Source organism: Chiloscyllium punctatum, chromosome 32 (genome assembly GCF_047496795.1).
Source record: "Chiloscyllium punctatum isolate Juve2018m chromosome 32, sChiPun1.3, whole genome shotgun sequence".
Taxonomy (NCBI): domain Eukaryota; kingdom Metazoa; phylum Chordata; class Chondrichthyes; order Orectolobiformes; family Hemiscylliidae; genus Chiloscyllium; species Chiloscyllium punctatum.
Genome location: NC_092770.1, coordinates 47,361,271 through 47,381,251, shown reverse-complemented (window position 1 = coordinate 47,381,251; position 19,981 = coordinate 47,361,271). Strand labels below are relative to the sequence as shown.

The following is a 19,981-nucleotide window of genomic DNA, read 5'->3' as shown; positions in this document are numbered from 1 at the left end:
CAAGTTGTTGTGTCAAAATAGCTGGAAACTGGAAAGGCAGGGTCTCTTTTCTAGGCAGAATGTAAAAGTTCCACAAAGCAGTCACCAAGTATATGCTTCCTTTCCCCAATGTGGAGGAGACCATATTGTGAGAAGTGCAGGTAAAGTGCTGCTTCACCTGGAAGCTATGTTTGGGCCCTTGGATACTGAGGAGGGAAGAGGTAAATGGGCAGGTGTTACACCTTCACTGGTTGCAGGGGAAAGTGCTGTGGAGGGGTGGGGGGGGGGTGATGGGGGATTGTGTTGGAAGTGAAGGAAGAGTGCACCAGGGTCTCCTGGAGAGATTGGTCCCTGTGCAGTGAAAGCATCTCTACCCAACCAGTAACTCTAAGGCAGGTATTAGGAATGGGAGAATCTCTTATCCAGAATTATGTCATAGTTCCTGTACTACAGTGTCCCAATGTTAACAGACTGCACATGCAAGTTCTTCTCAAGAGGAAGAATCATTCACAATTTGAGGTGCTACCACATGCAGACATATAGGACATTGGGCATATAGCCACCCTATTCTAATCCATATCTCTCTGTGTTATTTTTTTTTCTTTTTCTTTCTCAACCTTTTTTGTTGTCTGCCTATTTCTAGATCCTTCTCATTACCTACCAAAAAACGTCACTGTCAAAACTCACATCAAAATTATTGCCAGATTAATTAGTCTTGTACCCAAGGAAGTAAGAATCTTCTGGTCATGCCCAGACTAGCTGCAGAATGTTACATTGATGCAGAAGAATGTTCCATAGTGCATACACAGATTGTACATCTTGGGAGTTGTTGTCATAGATGAGTGCTGGAAACTGTAGTTGTTGAGTGCTTCAGCTGCCATTGATAATTCTGAAAAGCTAATTAACTCAAGCACTTGGTTTTACAGAGAACTTCCAGTTTCCAATATAATTTATTGTAATGCACATTTTAAACATAGAACACATGCCGATGTTTAATTGTTTCTTGTATATTTTGTAATGACTATACCTTAAAGCTTATTTCCAAAATCCCAATTTTTTTGATTGGGTTCAGGGTGGTAACCAAAAGGAGTTTCAAAGTAGTTTAAATAACTTGATTAATTCCTCTTGTTGTTTGTTATCTAGGTGATACCAGGGACCCATTTTTGATTTCCAACCTTTTGATTTTCTTAGTCACTTCTTAGTTACTTGCTGATTGCAACATTAAATTTGTTAAACTTGTTAAATCTAATACAGTATATAATCGAGTAAAAGTTTTTCTCATATAAATGCCAACCCCCTATTTTTGGCCAAAAAATGTGGAATTTTCCATCTATCTCATGTAAGTTGACCCTAGTTCTTCACAGATAACAGATCAACATTGGAGAGTCAAGGTATAGTCCTGTATATAAATGTTACGATGAGGAAATGAGTTTTTTTTAATACTATTATGTGTTTTGATGCACAGTTCACTCCAATCTAGTGTGAAAGTTTAAGATGCATTACGTTAGTCAGGTGACAACCTCGATTTGCGTGCAACTCAGTTCCCCTGTAGCATTTGTGCCATACAGTCGTATACCTAGGTGAGATTTTGAAATTTCCTCACATTTTGTGTAAAAATGCCTCCAGGTTATGAAGTAATTCAGCTCTTTGGGCTGAAGATGTTGAACAGCGTGATTTTGCAGGATTTTAATGAACTTTTGCATTTGACATATTTAATTTAAGCTGTACCACGTAATTGTAATTTAAAGCCCTATTATATTTCTACTTCACTTTTTGTATGTATGAATAAAAAGTTACTATTGGTAATTACCACAATTCTTCGCGGGTTTTTTTTTCTTTATTGGTTTAGAGATCAATTGGGCTTTTGTTAATGATACAGTATTTTGAACTATAGTATGAATTTCAGCCCCTCAAAAGAATCGACATGATAGTCAACCCCTTAAATTTAACCTTAAAAATAGTCTAAAAAGTTCAACTTTTCCACGAGTACATGAATGTGAAACGAACCAATGAACTACAAATATCGATTGATTTTATCAGTATAACAAATATGATTTTATCAGTATTAAAGGTGATACAGAAAGTGCAGTGTGTCAGACAGGAAAGTATGCAAGTGTTTTATTTGTATTATATGGATAAGTAGATATATACTATTGAGATGTAGATAAAAGTGTAGCTCATATGAGGTTTGACCACTGTTTTGTACATGAGTATCATAATGGTTGTGTTGACCTTACAAACGTCTCAGTTGAAGGTCACAAGTCGCTGTCCCTGAATTGCTTATTACTTTGATGTGGTAGCCTGAGATAGCAGAGTCTTCTATTGCAAGAATGTCTTTTTCCATGCTGCTCATATGTGCTTCCTGATTTAGCAACATGTAGCATGTAAGTTCATTTAAACAGCCTGAGTTTGTTTACCTTATTTTCTTAGTTCTTGAGGTGTGGTTAATACTACTAATATTACTCAGTATTGCAGCATATTATGCTGAGTTATTGAAGAAAATCAACCCATCAATTCTTCAAAGTTTCACACACAGCAAATTGATTTGCAACCCAGAAATCAGAAAAAGTGAACAAACAATCCATTTGACACAGATCAAGATGGAGGTGGTTGGGGGTAGGTGAACATGAGAGTTGACTTTTTTTTTGGTCAAAGTATTTTGCAGTATGTATAAAGGCTTCAATGTCTTTATGCCTGAGGGAGAAGAGCTAAATAATTGTGCATCATTTTATTGTAAGAACACGATGTACAGAGGCAGTACAATAATGATGTAATGCCAGGAAAAGTTTTTTGTGATATTTCTTTCATTGCATTAATGTTCATCAAAGGTTTACAAACAGAATGTCACTAGAATTCTGTGTTCATCATTAAATGTAAACTTTGTTGCAATGATATCTCTATTTTTAAAAATAGTACTGAAGAGAGTTTTTGCTGTGGACTTGACATTTGCATATCCTTAGTATCAGTTTGAACTTCAAGACTATGCTTATAATGATAGAAAAATAGAAATGTTTATAATTATTGGCCACTATCATTTATTTTGAAAAGTTAGCGTTAATACCTAAAGGGGTATGTGGTGTTTGATTATTTATTTTGTTTCTGGTTACCTTTCAGGCAAGAAGCACTGCTAGCAGCCATCAGTGAAAAAGATGCTAACATCGCTTTACTGGAACTCTCTTCATCCAAGAAGAAGAAGACACAGGAGGAAGTAGCATCACTAAAGAGGGAAAAAGATAGATTAGTGCAGCAACTCAAACAGCAGGTCAGTGTGCATCAGTTCTATGCGTTTTCAGCAGCACAGTTTTGCTCAGGAATAGCATGTTAATCTCCTTAGGTTTGGAGCAATGTTTCAACATAAAGTTTTCATCACTTAATATATGTGCGTTAACCCACCAAAAACATCAAAATTTCTCTGAAATCCTGTCAGAGCAGATGATAATAATGTGTGACATAGTATGGTGAGAGTCAGGTTTTAAGCATGACAATTAATCTTTGGTAAGCATGTGCATTTTGATACATGAGAGCACACATTAGCACAATTCACTTAGAATTGTCTAATACAATAGACTACAGTAAACAGAATCTGTTCATATAAGAATAAATTTGGAAAACGTGACTGATGTAAATGTCTCATTAATATATAACATTTGAATGGACCAATAACCATAATAAATTATATCATTTTGATAATTCTGGTGTTGCTCACATAATATTTTTAAGATTTTATACTGAAAAATAATTATTTTTTTCACTTGTCTGTTCTCTCTATGAAATTATTTTTTTAAAAATTCTGCCTCAATATTTAGCTTACAACTTGTTTTTACCTTTTGTGTCCTAAACCTTAAATTAGGTTATTTGTGCAAGGTAACACTCATCGTTGTTTTGAATGCATTGTGCATATATTTTTAATTTGGGTACAATTATGACACTACAAATTGTGTTTATGTTTTCATTTTGTTTATTTAATATGCTCGCTGTCTTTAAAAAGAGTAAATAAAATACATTATAACTCTGATCTAGGAGGCATAGGAACAATTGGTGAAATCTGAGCCTGAAATGGATAGCAAGACTTAACAGCGAGCAGCAGAAGTGGGGCTAGAGCTGGGGGAAAGGCTTCAAGGGAGTAAGACTACTGAGATAGTGAGGAAAAATGTAGATGGATCTGTCATATAATGAGTCTTGAAAATGTTACAGATTATGGTTGTGAGAAGGAGGAAAATGATAAACCTGAACAGTGGTGATATGTGATTTGTTGGAGTTTATAGTCTGATTATTTGGATATTTTATACATACTTCACAGTACAGTTGTACTCTTTGTCAAAATATAGGGAGTTGCATAATAACTTGCGAGAGTTATTTCATACATGGCTGGCTCAGAACAGCATGGACAAAATTCTCCTTTGTGATCATGGACAAGCATGAAGGCACATTTAACCCATGAGCCATTACTCCGTTTGCAGCTGCCTGACACAGGAGGATTACCAATGGCTGCTCCTTCCTCACCTCCCACATGAAAATCAATGATGAACTCATTTCCAGAAGGATCTCCTGCCAGTCTGCTGCATTTAACACTGTTCCTGTCATTTGGAAGGAGGTTGCAAATACTAGCAAACATCCAGAAAGAATCTAAGGTAGTTTTTTTGGAGTTATTGCTACCTCTCCTTCCAGTAAGTCCTAAACACTGCTGACAATGCTGGTCTTGGCAAAGTGGGAGATTGGGGCACTTTAAGATCCTCTGAGAACTTTTGGTCTCCTTCTGGTACTTCAGTACATTTCTGGCAGCACCATCTGAATTTACCATCCTTACAGCAGTGGCTCTCTTTTCGGTGGGAATTGCATCAGAAGCTCACCACTTATAACAATCTACCCTCAATCTAGGGGATAGGACAAGTTTGACAGAAATTTGCTTTAGAAATGGGATTCACGCCTTATTTCAATTCCATCTCAAAAAGGAAATGCTAGACAAACTGATCTGTAAAATACTGAGGAGCTGAATGACCTTGGAGAGCAGGTGAGGAAGACATGGAGTCGGCCAAAGCTTGGGAATATTTGAGCAGAAATGGAATTTTAACACCGTTGTCACATTATTTTACAAAAAGGAAATGGTATACAGCAATGAGAGGAAATAATTCAGTGTATTCTTGCACTTGTTGATGTTATGCCTGAAATTGGTTGACCAAATAGGTTCACAAAATATTAGGGCTGTTTGTACTCATGAGACCCTACTCGGTGTGCTGCTCCGTGCAAGAAATCGTAACTTTTTTGGTGGTTTTATTTTAGTAATAGGTATGTTTACAAGCAAACTTGTGAATTTTCTTGCTGAATAGCATAGTTTTCTATATGCAAGACTGATTTTGTGATTTGACATTCCCAAGAAATAGGCAGAAAACCCTTGGCTGTGTGCCCAGTATTTCCTGTGATGCCTTCTCAGTGATTCCATCTCTTTCTTCTACAATTCTTAAAATTTTATGAAGTACATGAAGATCTCTCATTGGCAGCAAATGCAACAGAAACTTTTTTGCTGAAATACATTTGCCTATTTTTTCAACTGAACTAATAACACTTTAATGTTAGGAGGTTAATGGACCCTTATTCATATATCGCATCACAAATTTTGTTTTAATGTCAGTTTGTGCCTGGTCTGACATAGAATCAGTTTTTTGGAGCAGCATTTGCTCCCCCTTGACCTATGCTCATAGATTTCTAGATGCATAGATGTGTACAGCACTAAAGGATGCCATTCAGTCCATTTGGACAGCAAAGATCTAAATACACTAATCCCATCTTCCAGGTCTTGGCTCACAGCCATAGAGGCTATGGCAATGCAAGTGAATTTCTATTTCTGGTTGGAAAGCAAATCTTAGCAGGACTTATACACTTAATGGTGAGGTCGTAGGGAGTGTTGCTGAACAAAGAGACCTTGGAGTGCAGGTTCATAGCTCCTTGAAAATGGAGTTGCAGGTAGATAGGATAGTGAAGAAGGCGTTTGATATGCTTTCCTTTATTGGTCAGAGTATTGAGTACAGGAGTTAGGAGGTCATGTTGCGGCTGTACAGGACATTGGTTAGGCCACAGTTGGAATATTGCGTGCAGTTCTGGTCTCCTTCCTATCGGAAAGATGTTGTGAAACTTGAAAGGGTTCAGAAAAGATTTACAAGGATATTTCCAAGGTTAGAGGATTTGAGCTACAGGGCGAGGCTGAACAGGCTGGGGCTGTTTCCCCTGGAGGGTCGGAGGCTGACACGTGACCTTATAGAGGTTGACAAAATTATGAGGGGCATGGATAGGATAAATAGACAAAGTCTTTTCCCTGGGGTCGGGGAGTCCAGAACTAGAGGGCATAGGTTTAGGGTGAGAGGGGAAAGATATAAAAGAGACCTAAGGGGCAACCTTTTCATGCAGAGGGTGGTACGTGTATGGAATGAGCGGCCAGAGGATGTGGTGGAGGCTGGTACAATTGCAACATTTAAGAGGCATTTGGTTTGGTATATGAATAGGAAGGGTTTGGAGGGATATGGGCCGGGTGCTGGCAAGTGGGACTAGATTGGGTTCGGATATCTGGTCAGCATGGACGGGTTGGACCGAAGGATCTGTTTCCATGCTGTACATCTCTATGACTCTATGGTTCCCAGCCCTGTAGTTCATGGCCTCTGCACTCACAGTCCTTGACTCTCGCTACCAAACTTAGAAAGCTTTCTTGGCCTATTTAAGCTCCACAACTTTCCCTCTTGATGCCAACCATTTGATTCACAATCTCTGCCATTCCCTAACCCACTGTCTTACTGCTGACTGTCTGGTCAGCAATCTCAACCTCTCCTAGATCCTCCGTCCCAATGTGGACACTCCGATATTTCATCATCTTATAGCCTGATCAAGCTATTACTCTTGACAGTGAATTCTGAGTATTCATCTGTTGTTACCCAGATACCCTTCTTAAACTCCTTAGGTATAGTTCATTCGGCCTATGTGCTTTTTGATTGGATTTATTGCATTGTCTTTTACTCACTCAGTTTTAACCTTCACTTGGTTGTGCTCTTCTGGTTCTTTGGTGCTGTCCTGGAGATGATTGTGGAGATGCTACACAATCCATAATAATCTTCATGTACGTAGATGTAAATCCCTTGCGTGAACTCTAGTGACATCAGAGGTACGCTGTTGTGCATTGTTGCAATCTGCTCATGACAGACTCAAAGAATGTGCAAAATTCCTTCTGTTCTTGCAGCAACTCATCCCTAAAGATAGATAAAGTAGAATATCAATGCCTATTTTGGATAACAGTCATATGCCGTGACTTTTCAGCCTGATCAGATGCTTTATGCTATTTGCCTCAAGCTGGAGGAGAGAAACATTTCATTGGATCCACGCCATACATAACACTGAGCAGTCTCACATGGATATTTCAATTCCACTTGAGTTTCATGTGCAATTTTTCCCAGGTGCAACTGACCTGAAAATCTTTCTTTTTTTTAACTCATTCATGGGACATGGGTGGGACTGGCTAGTGTTACCACATGAAGACAATTAGCCAAATCACATTAGCCTTTCTCATCCTGTAATGCAGCACAATAAATAATTAAGATATTCAAAGACCTCAAAATTGACCTCAATGGTTCCTAACCAGACTTTGTGAATAATTGATACAAGACCCCAGGTTTATAGCTTAAATAAAAGAATTAACAATTCATCAGTAATATAGTAAACTTGGCTGAACAAAGTTAAACAGCAAGGTAAACTAATCAATGTGTATGATTTGAATCCAATCTTCTTTAATTCTAGTCCCCACTCTCACAAAGATAGACAAACAGACATAATTAAGAGATAAATCAAAAGAAAAATGAGATAAATAACTGGCCAGTTCAACTAAGTTGTCTCCACAATTGGTAACATCACAGGCAAACGGGATTGTATCTTGCTTAGTTTCAGAAGACATTGTTCAGTGCAAATAGCTTCCAGTAGGCTGCAAGGAGTACACATTTAACTGAGATTCTATCCATCGAGCTTTCAGTAAGTTGGTAATGAAAGGATAACCAGGTGTGATGATGCTGCTTCTTTAACACTGATGTGTTCTTGGTTTTATTTCAGAGGGTTTGTATACACAGACTCAAAGGTTTAGGTTTGAAGGGTTTTAGTGCCAATTTGATGATAGCTAACAGATACTGCCTCAGGCAAAAGGCTTTCAGGTTTAAAAAAACACTTGTACAATGAAAGGGGAGTGCCCATTTCTCCCTACTCAGCTTTTCTCTGCTTTGGTTTGGTTTAGCAAGCAGTCTGTTGTGAAGCTGCTAGACCCAAAGAAGCTGGTCCATGATGATCTTCCCTCTGTCTGTCTGACATCTCTCCTATAAGAACCTATGTTGAACTTTTCCTTTTCTTACAAAGGGGGTGTTTATGGAGATTCTTGCAAGTATTTGGAATAGCATCGTTAAGTTGGGATAATCTGTTGGGTCTTTGGACAGGTTATGTTATTCCGTGTTCTGTTCTCTTTTGTTTGTGTTTCATTTGGTAATCGTTTGAATAAATTCTGTTTTGTTTAAAACCAAGTAGTTGGGTCAGAAGCATCACTCCTGGAATATCCTCTTTACACCTGCTTAAAACAACTCGCAAAGTTAAGACTTCTTTTTTTGAAATGTTTTGAGGGGGTCTGGCCTAGTCCATAACATCAGGGAGCAATCAAACCTTTGGCAGCCATAACCTTTCTAACAAAAGCACACAGTTCAAAACCAGCGCAAACTTTAGTTTCTCTTTGTCTTTTTTTCAAACATTTTCTTTGTTAGGCCCAGTTAACAGCCACATACCTTCCATCTGTTTCAAACTAATGCCTCTCTGGAGTTGAAACACTACAGCATTCTTTGAACAAGAATCAATCTGTAAATAATCTATAGGACTAGCCAAAAAAAAATCAGTTTGCTTGCTTTTTATATATAGTAAGCTTCTGCTAACAGTCCAAAGGTCAACTTTAGCTCACTGCTCTCAGTTCACAGCTCACAACTCCATTACTGAAAATGATAAGCATAAAGAAAAATCAGCAAGTGTTCTAACATGAGGCCAGCTTATATTGCCCAACCCTAATTGCTCTAGAGAAGATGATGGTGAGTTGCCTTCTTGAACTACTGCAGTTGTTGTAGGTACGTTTACAATGCTGCTAGGAAAAGAATTCTCACACAGCCACAGTGAAGGAGCAGCGATATATTTCCAAGTCAGGATGGTGTGTGTCTTTTAAGAGAACTGCATCTTCTATCCTTGTTTTTCTAAGTATAGAGTTTGCAGGTGTGGAAGCCACTCTTGAAGAAGCCCTGGGAAGCTGTTATGATGCCTCTTGTAGATGGTGCACTCTGGTGCCTTTGTACGTCAGTGGAGTAGGAAATGAAAGTTGGAAGTATTAGATAGCATGCTTATTAAGTAAGGCAACCATTGGCCATGTTGAATTTGCCCTTTATTTTCATGCATAGACCATATCTGGACAATTTTCCAATTGGCTCGAGACTTGACCAGTTCTAGAGCTTAAGTATTCAATAGTATTTCCAGAATATAATCAGGGCCCATTGCTTTTGCAGGATCCAGTGTCTTCAGTTATTTTTAGTTACCGCATTGAGTAAATTGAATTGGCTGAAGACTGGCATCTGAGATGCTGGGGACCTCAGGTTGAGATTGAGATAGATCGTCAGCACCAGGGACCCAGGTTCAATTCCAGCCTTGGGTGAATGTCTGTGTGGAAGTTGCACATTCTTCCCCTATCTGTGTGAGTTTTCTCGGAGTGCTATGGTTTCCTTCCTCAGTCCAAAGATGTGCAGGTTAGGTGTGGCTAAGAAACAGCAAGGGACAACAATCATTGGTGGTAGAGTAATATATAGGCCACAAAATAATGGTGTTAATGTAGCACATGCTATAAATTAGGAAATTAGAGGTACAAGTAGCAAGGAAATGCAGTGATCATGGTTTACTTCAATCTACATATAGATTGGGTAAATTGAATGAGCACCAAAGCAGCAGAGGAAAAATTCCTGTAATGTGTTTGAGATAATTTTCTGGAGCAATATGATGAGGAATCAATGAGACCCCATGCTACTTTAGATCTGGCTTTATGCAATGAATAAGGCTAATTAATAACCTTGTTACAAAAGAACCTTTAGGGAATTATAATCTTAGAATTTTTTATTAATTTTGGAAAAGATGGAATTTAATTTGAAACTAGATTCTTAAATCTAAAAAGTTTTGTTTTTATTCATCCATGGAATGTGGACATTACTCCTGGGCTGCCTCCTGAGTTTCCCTGGAGAAGGTGGTGATGAGTTGACTTCTTGAATTGCTGTCACCCATTTTGTGTAGGTAATCCCACACTGCTGTTGAGGAGAGATTGCCAGGATTTTGATCCAAAGAGAGACTGATGATATAGGTTAAGAAAAATGAGAGAGTTGTAATTAACAAGGGAATTTAGGGATAGTATTAGATCAAAGAAGCAAAGTTATAATGTTGCCAGGAAAAGCTGTGAACCTGACAAATGGGAGAATTTTAGAATTTAGCAAAGGAGAATCCAGACATTGATGAAAAAAGAGAATAGAATAAAAATGTAAAATAGCGAGAAACAAAAATTAGTTGAAAACTTCTATACAATGTAAAAAAGGGAAAGGTAAGCAAATATAAGTCCACTGCAGACAGAGAGAGACAGGAGAATTTAGAGTACAACATAGATAAGTTGCACAGAAACTAAATAAATACTTTGTCAGACTTCACAGTGGAAGACAGAAGAAGTTCTCTAGTGAAAGTGAGTAACTGAAAAAAGTTAGTATTAGTAAAAAAAAGTGTAGAATCGATTGAATCCCTACAGTATGGAAATAGGCGCTTCGACCCAACAAGTCCACACCAACCCTCCAAAGAGTAACCCACCCGGACACATTCCCCAACCCTATTATCTGATATTGACTAATGCACCTAACCTACACATCCCTAAACACTATGGGCAATTTAGCATGGCCAGTTCACCTAACCTGCACATCTTTGGATTGTGGGAGGAACCCGGAAGAAACCCATGCAGTCACTGGGAGAATGTGCAAGCTCCATACAGACAGTTGCCCAAGGTTGGAATTGAACCAGGGTCCCTGACACTGAGAGGCAGCAGTGCTAACCACTGAGCCACTGCGCCACCCAAAAAGTATTGGAGAAATTAATGGGACTTAATGTTAACAAATCCCTGTGACCTGATAACCTTCACTCCAGAGTGTTGCAAGGAATGACTACAGAGATGGTGGACATATCGGTGTCGTTCATCATTCTATTAATTCTGCAACACTAATTGAAAGGTTGCAAATATAATCCCACTGTTTAAAGAAAAGAGGGAGAGAGAAATTGGAGAACTACAGACCAATTATCTTGACATCAATCATTAGTGGGACTTGAGTCTTTCATCAAGTATATAATTACTGCATATTAAGAAAATAGTTGTCTGCTTAGGCATCTTTGACAGACCTGACAGTTTTTTTTAAGGAGAGCTGGTGAAATTGATCAGAGAAAACCATGTGGGATAGCTTCCCACCGACAGCAACAGTAATAGCTGTGCCACCGACTTTGATTTTCCATAAGGGAAGTAGTCCACTTTTGGACAAAAAGAGACAAAGTGGGTGGTGTGCTGTCCAACATTCTGCTCCTTGCCCCTTATGAGGAGAGGATCCTGACACTGATTGGCCTGAGCAGGCCTGGACTAGTATTAGAAGCTGTTCTTGACTATTCTGAAGGCTAATCATCATTATGATATGGAGGCCAGTCAGAGCAAGTGATGATCTGAATCCACCAGGTGCTCACTCTAGTTTCCTTGTCAAGTTTTCCTGACATCAAGCACTTGTTTGGAAAGATTTAGGGAATCTGTCCAGTGTTATAGTTGCTGGACTGTTAATCCCTTCTTTCAGGTAATGTTCTGGGGACCCAGGTTTGAATCCTGCCATTGCAGATGATGGAAAATGAATTCAATAAAATTCTGGAATCAAGAGTCTAATGAGGACCACAAATCCATTGTCGATTGTTGGGAAAACCCATCTGGTTCGCTATATCCTTTCGAGAAGGAAACTGCCATTCTTATGTGATCTGGCCTAAATATGACCCTAGACCCACAGTCGTGTCATGACTCTTAACTGCCCCCTGAGAAATTCGAGATGGGCAGTAAATGAAGGCCCAGCCAGCAACGTTCTCATCTCGTGAATGAGCAGAATAAGTTTGATAAGGTGTGAGGCTGAATATTAATGAGGTAAATTAGGCAGTCAACAAGACATTAATAAGGAGTAATCACCAACTGCCAACTTGCTGCCACCTTACATGAATCTCACCGTGACACTTATGGAAAGCCTAAAAGATGGTGAAAGATGCTGCTCACGTGAAGATGACCCTCACTGCACGTATTGCCGAATTCTATCTGTGTCATTCACAGTTGAAAAGTGTAGTGCTGGAAAAGCACAACAGGTCAGGCAGCATCCGAGGAGCAGAAGAATTGACATTATGGTCTCGACATTCCAGAGAGACCATTCCCTCTGCAACTCCCTTGTTAGGTCCACGCTCCCACCAACGCACCCTCCACACCCAGCACCTTGCCTTACTGCCGCAAGTGGTGTAAAACCTGCGCCGATACCTCACCCCTCACCTCAGTCCAAAGCCCCAAAGGATCTTTTCACATGCAGCAGAAATTTTCCTGCACATCCAAACACCTCACCTACTGTGTCCGTTGCTCTTGATGTGGTCTCCTCTAAATTGAGGAGACAGGATGCCAATCCACAGAATGTTTCAGGGAACATCTCTGGGACACCCACACCAAACAACCCCACCGCCCTGTCACTTCAACTCCCCTCACACTCTGCTAAGGACATGCAAGTCCTGGGCCTCCTCCACTGCCAAATCCAAGACACCCAATGCCTGAAGGAAGAATGCCTCATCTTCTGTCTGGGGACCTTCTAACCACACGGCATTTCACCAGTTTCACCAGTTTCCTCATCTCTCCTCCCCCCATCTCATCCCAGATCCAACCCTCCAACTCGGCACTGCCCTCTTTAACCGTCCTACCTGTCCATCTTCCTTCCCACATATCTTCTCCACACTCCCTTCCGACCTATCACCATCACTTCTCACCTGCATCTACCTATTGCCTTTGCAGCCACCTCACCCCCACCCCACCCCATTTATCTCCCAGCCCCTTCTTCACTCCCCGCACATTCCTGATGAAGGGCTTATGCCCAAAACGTCGATTCTCCTGCTCCTCGGATGTTGCCTGACCTGCTGTGTTTTTCCACACCACACTTTTCAACTTTGATCTCTAGCATCTGAATCCTCACTTTCTCCTATGTCATTCAGACCCTTATAAGGTTCAACAGAGTTTGATATGTTTCCAGTTGCTAATAATGTCAAGGAATAAGGAGATAGTGTAAAAATATGATATTAGGGTTAATGATCACTGATGATTGAGAATAATAGAGCAGAATCAAGGGTTGGGTGAAAGTGAGTACTGGATTAGAGTGGTGCTGGAAAAGCACAGCAGTTCAGGCAGCATCCGGGGAGCAGGAAAATCGACGTTTCAGGCAAAAGCCCTTCATCATGAATAGAGGCAGAGTGCCTGCAGGGTGGAGAAATAAATGAGAGGAGGGTGGAGGTGGAGAGAAAGTAGCAAAGAGTACAATGGGTGAATGGGGGTGGGGATGGGGATGAAGGTGATAGGTCAGAGAGGAGGGTGGAGTGGATAGATGGAGAGGAAGATAGGCAGGTAGAACAAGTCATGGGGACAGTACTGAGCTGGAAGTTTGGAACTGGGGTGAGGTGGGAGAAGGGGAAATGAGGAAACTGGTGAAGTCCTCATTGATGCCTTGGGGTTGAAGTGTTCTGAGGCAGAAGATGAGGCGTTCTTCCTCCAGGTGTCGGATGGTGAGGGAGTGGCAGTTAAGGAGGCCCAGAACCTCGGCTGAGTGGGAGGGGGAGTTTAAATGTTGGGCCACAGGGCAATGTGGTTGATTGGTGCGGGTGTCCCAGAGATGTTCCCTAAAGGGCTGGAGATTAGAGTCAAGATTAGAGTGGTGTTGGAAAAGCACAGCAGGTCAAAGCATCCAAGGAGCAGGGAAATCGATATTTTGAGCAAAAGCCTTTCATCAGGAATGAGGCTGGGAGCCTCGAGGTGGAAAGATAAATGGGAGGTGGGTGGGGCTGGGAGGGAAGGTAGCTTAGAGTGCAGTAGGTGGATATAGGGGTGAAGGTGAGATGGGAGAGGAGGGTGGAGCAGATAGGTGGAAAGGAACATGGACAAATGGGACAGGTCATGAGGACAGTGAAGTCCATATTGATGCCATGGGGTTGAAGGGTTCTGAGGCGGAAGATGAGGCGTTCTTCCTCCAGACACGTCATATACTGTATCCGATGCAGTCCTCTCTACATTGGGGAGACCAGCCGCCTACTCACAGAGAGCTTCAGAGAACATCTCCGGGACACCCGTAACAATCAACCCAACCGCCCCGTGGCTGAACATTTCAACTCCCCCTCCCACTCTGCCGAGGACATGCAGGTCCTGGGCCGCCTCCATCGCCACTCCCTCACCTGGAGGAAGAATGCCTCATCTTCCACCTCAGAACCCTTCAACCCAGGGGCATCAATGTGGACTGCACCAGTTTCCTCATTTCCCCTCCCCCACCTTATCCCAGTTCCAACCTTCCAGCTCAGCACTGTCCTCATGACCTGTCCCATCTGTCAATCTTCCTTCCCACCTATCAACTCTACCGTCCTCTCCAACCTATCACCTTCACCCCCACCTCCATCCACATATTGCGCTCTCAGCTACCTTTCCCCCAGCCTCACACCCCTCCGATTTATCTGTCCACCCCAGAATTAAGAGCTGCTCCAATTTTCCCTCCTTTCTTTACAATATGCCTTGCAAACAATCATATTAAATACTGCAGATGGCAAGGGGCATGTGGAGTCTTCGACTTTGGAGTTAAAGCATAACTAAGCACAATATGTCAAATAAAAGCAAAATACTGCGGATGCTGGAAGCCTGAAACAAAGACAGAAAATGTTGGAGAAGCTTGGCAGGTCTGACAGCATCTTCAGAACTGAGAGTTACATCAGACTCAACATTTGCTTTGTTTCTCTCACCACAGATGCTGCCAGACCTGTAGGTTTCTGTGTTTGAAGCAGAATATGTCAGTGTTCTGGTCAACATTTATCCCTCTGTCAACATCACAAAATGATTATCTGGTCATTATTATATTGCTACTTGTGAGATTTTATTGTACGCCAACTGTCTTCCATATTTCATGCATTTGAGCTTTGATTACACTTTTAAAATACATCATTGACTGTAAAGTACTTTTGAGATATCTAGCAGCCAAGAGGAACACTAGATAAATGCAAGACTTTATTTTAGTTTGCAACTATAACTTTCAGAATTGCAGAGTACAAAATGAAAAAAGAAGTGCTCCTGTTTAATGACGAGCCTTTAAAATTGTTGTTTTGCTCAGTTTAACACTTCCAGAAAATTGGCATGTAAGCCCATAACTTTGTATATTTCCCAAGCACGTTGAACCTATGGAAAAAAATTAAATTGAAGGATTTAGTCCTTCCACCCCCACTAACAGTTGTGCTCAGCTCATTTGTGAATGCAGCCCTGATTTTGTCATTCTTGCTAAGTAGAAACTATTATGTAAATGAATTAGCAGTGCACCAGAATTGTGACTTCAACTTGTGACCCTTTGCTGGTCTGCATTGCATTTTTTTTTCTTGCCTCAGGCTTGATACATAGAAACACTATCACTTTCAGTATTATGTTAACTGTAAGGATACTTTGATGCAGAGTTTGAATTTGCCCTTGATCATCTTTAAGTAAAAGCATATAAGTTACTGAATCCCCAAAACCAAAAGTTTGCAAATCTTGTACACAATGTCATAAAATTGGGATTCCTACATGAATGATAATTCAGGAAAGATTAAAGGAATTTGTTTAAACTGAACAGCTTTTTGGTCAAGGAACTACTGTGAATGTTAATGCAATATTAAATGTGGAATAATGACTTTTGATGATTTGCCCCTTTTTGGCTTTTCAATGGAATAAATCATCAGTGTGAAATGATTTGGAGACACCAGTGTTGGACTATAACCTGGTGTTGTGTGATTTTTAAATCAGTGTGAAACTAAATATGAAATTCAGTGAGATGTGATAGTGATAGGATATTTGGAAGGGAGAGGTTCCTTGAAGTTGTATATCCAATTTTGATGTGTTTTTTTAAACCGTACCAGACCAGGCTACCAATCTCATGTTATAATCTAGCTAGGGACCAGTAACTTTTAAAGTAGACAATGTGTGAGATTCATGAGATTTACTAAGAGATAAAGCCACAAGATTCCATGGTATTGAACAAACACGAATAAAGTTTCCTCTACAAAGTTAGAACAAAATTATGTGCAAAATTATGTTTCTACACCCAGCATTATTATGTGGTAAACATGGGTGACAGACTGCAATTAAACACTCCATAGTGAATATCACATCCAGGTATTTGTTTCTAAGCAATTTCTCTCGGACATTAATGACATATGGGCATTAAACATCAGGAGGTATCACAATTCTTCACTTTTGCTGATCTGATCTTAAAACTGTCCCTCAAGATTCATCATGGACTGCTACATAATGGCTCCTCTTCTAATAAGTGTTCCTTCTTTCCTGGGTCTACACTCCTCTGGACATTAAGACTTCACTCCATCACTCACGAATTAAACTCTAGCTCTTCCCCAATAACTAGCTACACCAGGCTAGTCTTACCCCTGATTTTTCTTTTTCCCAAGCTGCCATCTCATTTAGTTCCAACAAGCAAATACTGCTTGTAAGCTTTTCAACCCCATCCCCTCCAGTCTCACAGCTACATTGAAGTGTTAATGCTTGAAGACTTCTTCTGAGCAACCTCTTCAACTCAACCATTTTCTCAACTCCTCAGGACTTCTTCTCAGTCCTGACTTCAATACCTCCAAATTCCTTGAGCTTCTCCCTGAGTTCTAACAGTACAGAGTCCATCCAACTGCTCTTGACTTCTCACTGATCCCCTGAACAGAATCTGCATAGTTCAGGTACCTTCCCAATAGTAAAGTTATGTGTATATGCGCGTGAGTGTGCACGTGTGCAGTGCTCCTCACATGCCTTTGTCTCACTTCTCACTCACTTCCTGTACCTTTAAACATCAGTGACCCTCAAACTGGCCTGAGTGATCTATTGGAAAGCTTGCATTAAGCTCCTCCCTTGGGTGGACAAAATTGAACATTGCCATCTTGCAACTCTTGGAATTCCCTTCTGTAAATGTTACTAGTCAGAGATAGCCCACTTGCTTAGCACAAAAATGAATACATGATCTTTATAAAACTGAAATGGAAGTGCTTACTTTTATTAACAGGAAAATAATGTGACTAATTGTGCCTCTAGCATTCAAACTGTGTTCTCTATCCGTAATCATTGCTGAACCTATATTAACTATAGTCTGTGACCTGATTGTTTCATGATAAGTCAGGTCAGCAGGTTGAAACATGTGAGGATGGAAACAATATTGTTAATAATTCATATTCTGAAATAATACTGTGTACAGTTAGGTACATTCTGCAAGACAATCTGTCTCTCTTTAGTTTCAATTTAAAACAAATATCACAGTGTTCATCTAATCCAGAATGTAAGTGTACCAAAGCCTTTGAATAGACTGCCTTGAGCTGCAGCAGTGGGTTCAAGTTCCAGTTTAATTTTTTTTCATCTACCAACCTTCTCAGTAAAAATGTACATAAACTAAGGCCTATTTAATATTTGCTGTCATTCTAAATGTGGGATTTGCTCAGTCACTGTTTGAATGAGGGTCACGGATCAATATGGTCCTAATTTACTTCCTACATGTAGTTTTTCTCCTCGACTGAGGTATGGCAGGGAGCACAAGGCGTGTGCTTGAAACAAGGCCCCTGATGGACCCAGAAAGAAGGGGAAAAAATGTGTGTAACAAAGACCAGATGTGTGCCCGAGTGCCAGTTAGTATAATCAGGTTATAACTCATGTGAAATGCTTGCTGTGTTTATTAGACTGGAATCTAGCTCCAGATTAATTTGAAGCAGAGCTGTCTCTGTGTTTTAGCTGTTAAGCAACAACCACACTAAGCCATAAAAAAAAGTATGATTTTCCCATCTCCGGGAAATATCCATCAACTTCCCAACCTTCCCAGCTGCTCCTAACTTATTTAGTAGAAGACTACCTTCCATTACAGTGTCTCTTTGTTGGTACAATTTTCTTGTTGTTTGTGCAGGATTTAAAACTACATTAACTTACCAGCAGTGAAAGGTTTTGCTTTCAGATATGATTGATTTTTAAAGTGCTTAACTTTTTCAAGTCTTCCAAAGTAATGTTTTGTACATAGCTATTTATTTTGGCAGTATTATTGTTCATTTATTTTGTGGGGAGTGGAGGCACAAAGGAATTAAAAGATTAACAAGTCAGTTTTTGTCTGGAAATGGTATTGCCTTGACATATCAGTGCGTAACAGCTGCTGGATCAATACAGATCTGAATAATCAGTACTAACTGTAAGAACAACAACTAAAGCAAGTATTTATTCATTGCATTGAGAAGTTAAGACAAGTGTGAGAATTCATATTTGCAAATATTGTTGGGGGTGGGGTTCTTTGGGAAGGCAACAATGCACTTCTTACATATAGGTTAGTACCTGTTGTTAACCTATTTCCTGCAGACCTTCCCCCAGGCCTCCTGTGTCCTGCTGGGTTTCAGTTTTTGTCAAAAATATTCATTGCAATGATGTGTTTGGATAATCCACTAATTATAATGTCACAGTATTAGAATTTTGTGGAAGGGAGGTCGTTGGAAATTTCAAACATATGTTTGCACTCTGGCTTTCCCCAAAGGCGCTCAGCTGTTGGTTTGAGTCTTTGGGGTTGACTAGGTGTTGGCGAAAGAGAAATGTTCGTGCAAGGCATTAAGTTGGGCCAACGTCTGGGTAAGTTAAGGATTGGCATAAATAACATGTCATCTGATTGGACATTACATGCAAGATAAATAATTGGCATTTGTTTGTATGGGAGGGGTGAAGGTACTGAAAACCTTTGAAGAATTATCTTTAATCCATTCAAAGAGTTTGTTATTTTTCTACATTGTTTCTACTGGTCTTTGAATTAGATTTTGAGCCAGGAGAACAGACATGAGAGACTGAATGGTTTGCTCCTGCTTCTGTTGTTGTTCTTACAGTTAGTGCTGATTATTCCAATGAGTAACCATGGGTTTCAATCCCTGTTCCAAAATGTCAGCCTCCTGATGGAATACTATGCTGATATTAAATAGGAACAAAACTCAAATCAGTGGAATGTTTGACATTTGTATCAGCTTGGTTCACTGCTGCAGCTCCCCAAAGTGGTTTAGTGCCCTATTTGAGATCTAAAGGTCTAGGGGCAGACTGTCTTAGACTGTCCCTAAAATTGCTTTCACTTTAAGGTGAAACAGATAGGGAGACATTTTCTGAGATGTGACTCTCTCACACAGATTGCCATTCTACTCTTTTTTTACATAATGTGTGAGCTTCATAGAGTCATAGAGATTTACAGCACGGAAACAGATCCTTCAGTCCAACCCATCCATGCCGATCAGATACTGTGTCCTAAACAAAATTTAATCCCATTTGGCCAATATCCCCTAAACCCTTCCTATTTATATACCCATCTTAAATGCCTTTTAAATGTTGTAATTGTCCACCCGCCGCCACTCCCTCTGGCAGCTCATTCCATAAATGCACCACCCTCTGGGTGAAAAGGTGGCCCTTAGATCCCTTTTAAATCTTTCCCCACTCACTATAAACCTATGCTGTCTAGTTCTGGACTCCCCCACTCATGCTTCTGACAGGAAGTTCCAATCTGGGCCATACTTCCATTCTGGCAAATCTCTCATAACATTGAACTGTCGGGGGGAAGGCAAACCTTTATCCCCTTTCACGGCAGTGAGTTGTTATATTCTGAAATGTAAA

The 19,981-nt window shown here is 40.2% G+C and overlaps 1 protein-coding gene across 5 annotated transcripts in view; it reads left to right on the top strand.

Annotated features, from left to right (window-relative positions):
- The window catches only part of LOC140458142 (ELKS/Rab6-interacting/CAST family member 1-like), a 917,474-nt gene that overhangs the window by 622,324 nt on the left and 275,169 nt on the right, over positions 1 to 19,981 (top strand). For all 5 annotated transcript variants that reach the window (XM_072552282.1, XM_072552281.1, XM_072552285.1 and 2 more), the window contains one exon: positions 3,094 to 3,241. In XM_072552282.1, coding sequence (XP_072408383.1) covers positions 3,094 to 3,241 — 148 coding nt within the window. The remainder of the gene's footprint in view (positions 1 to 3,093; positions 3,242 to 19,981) is intronic.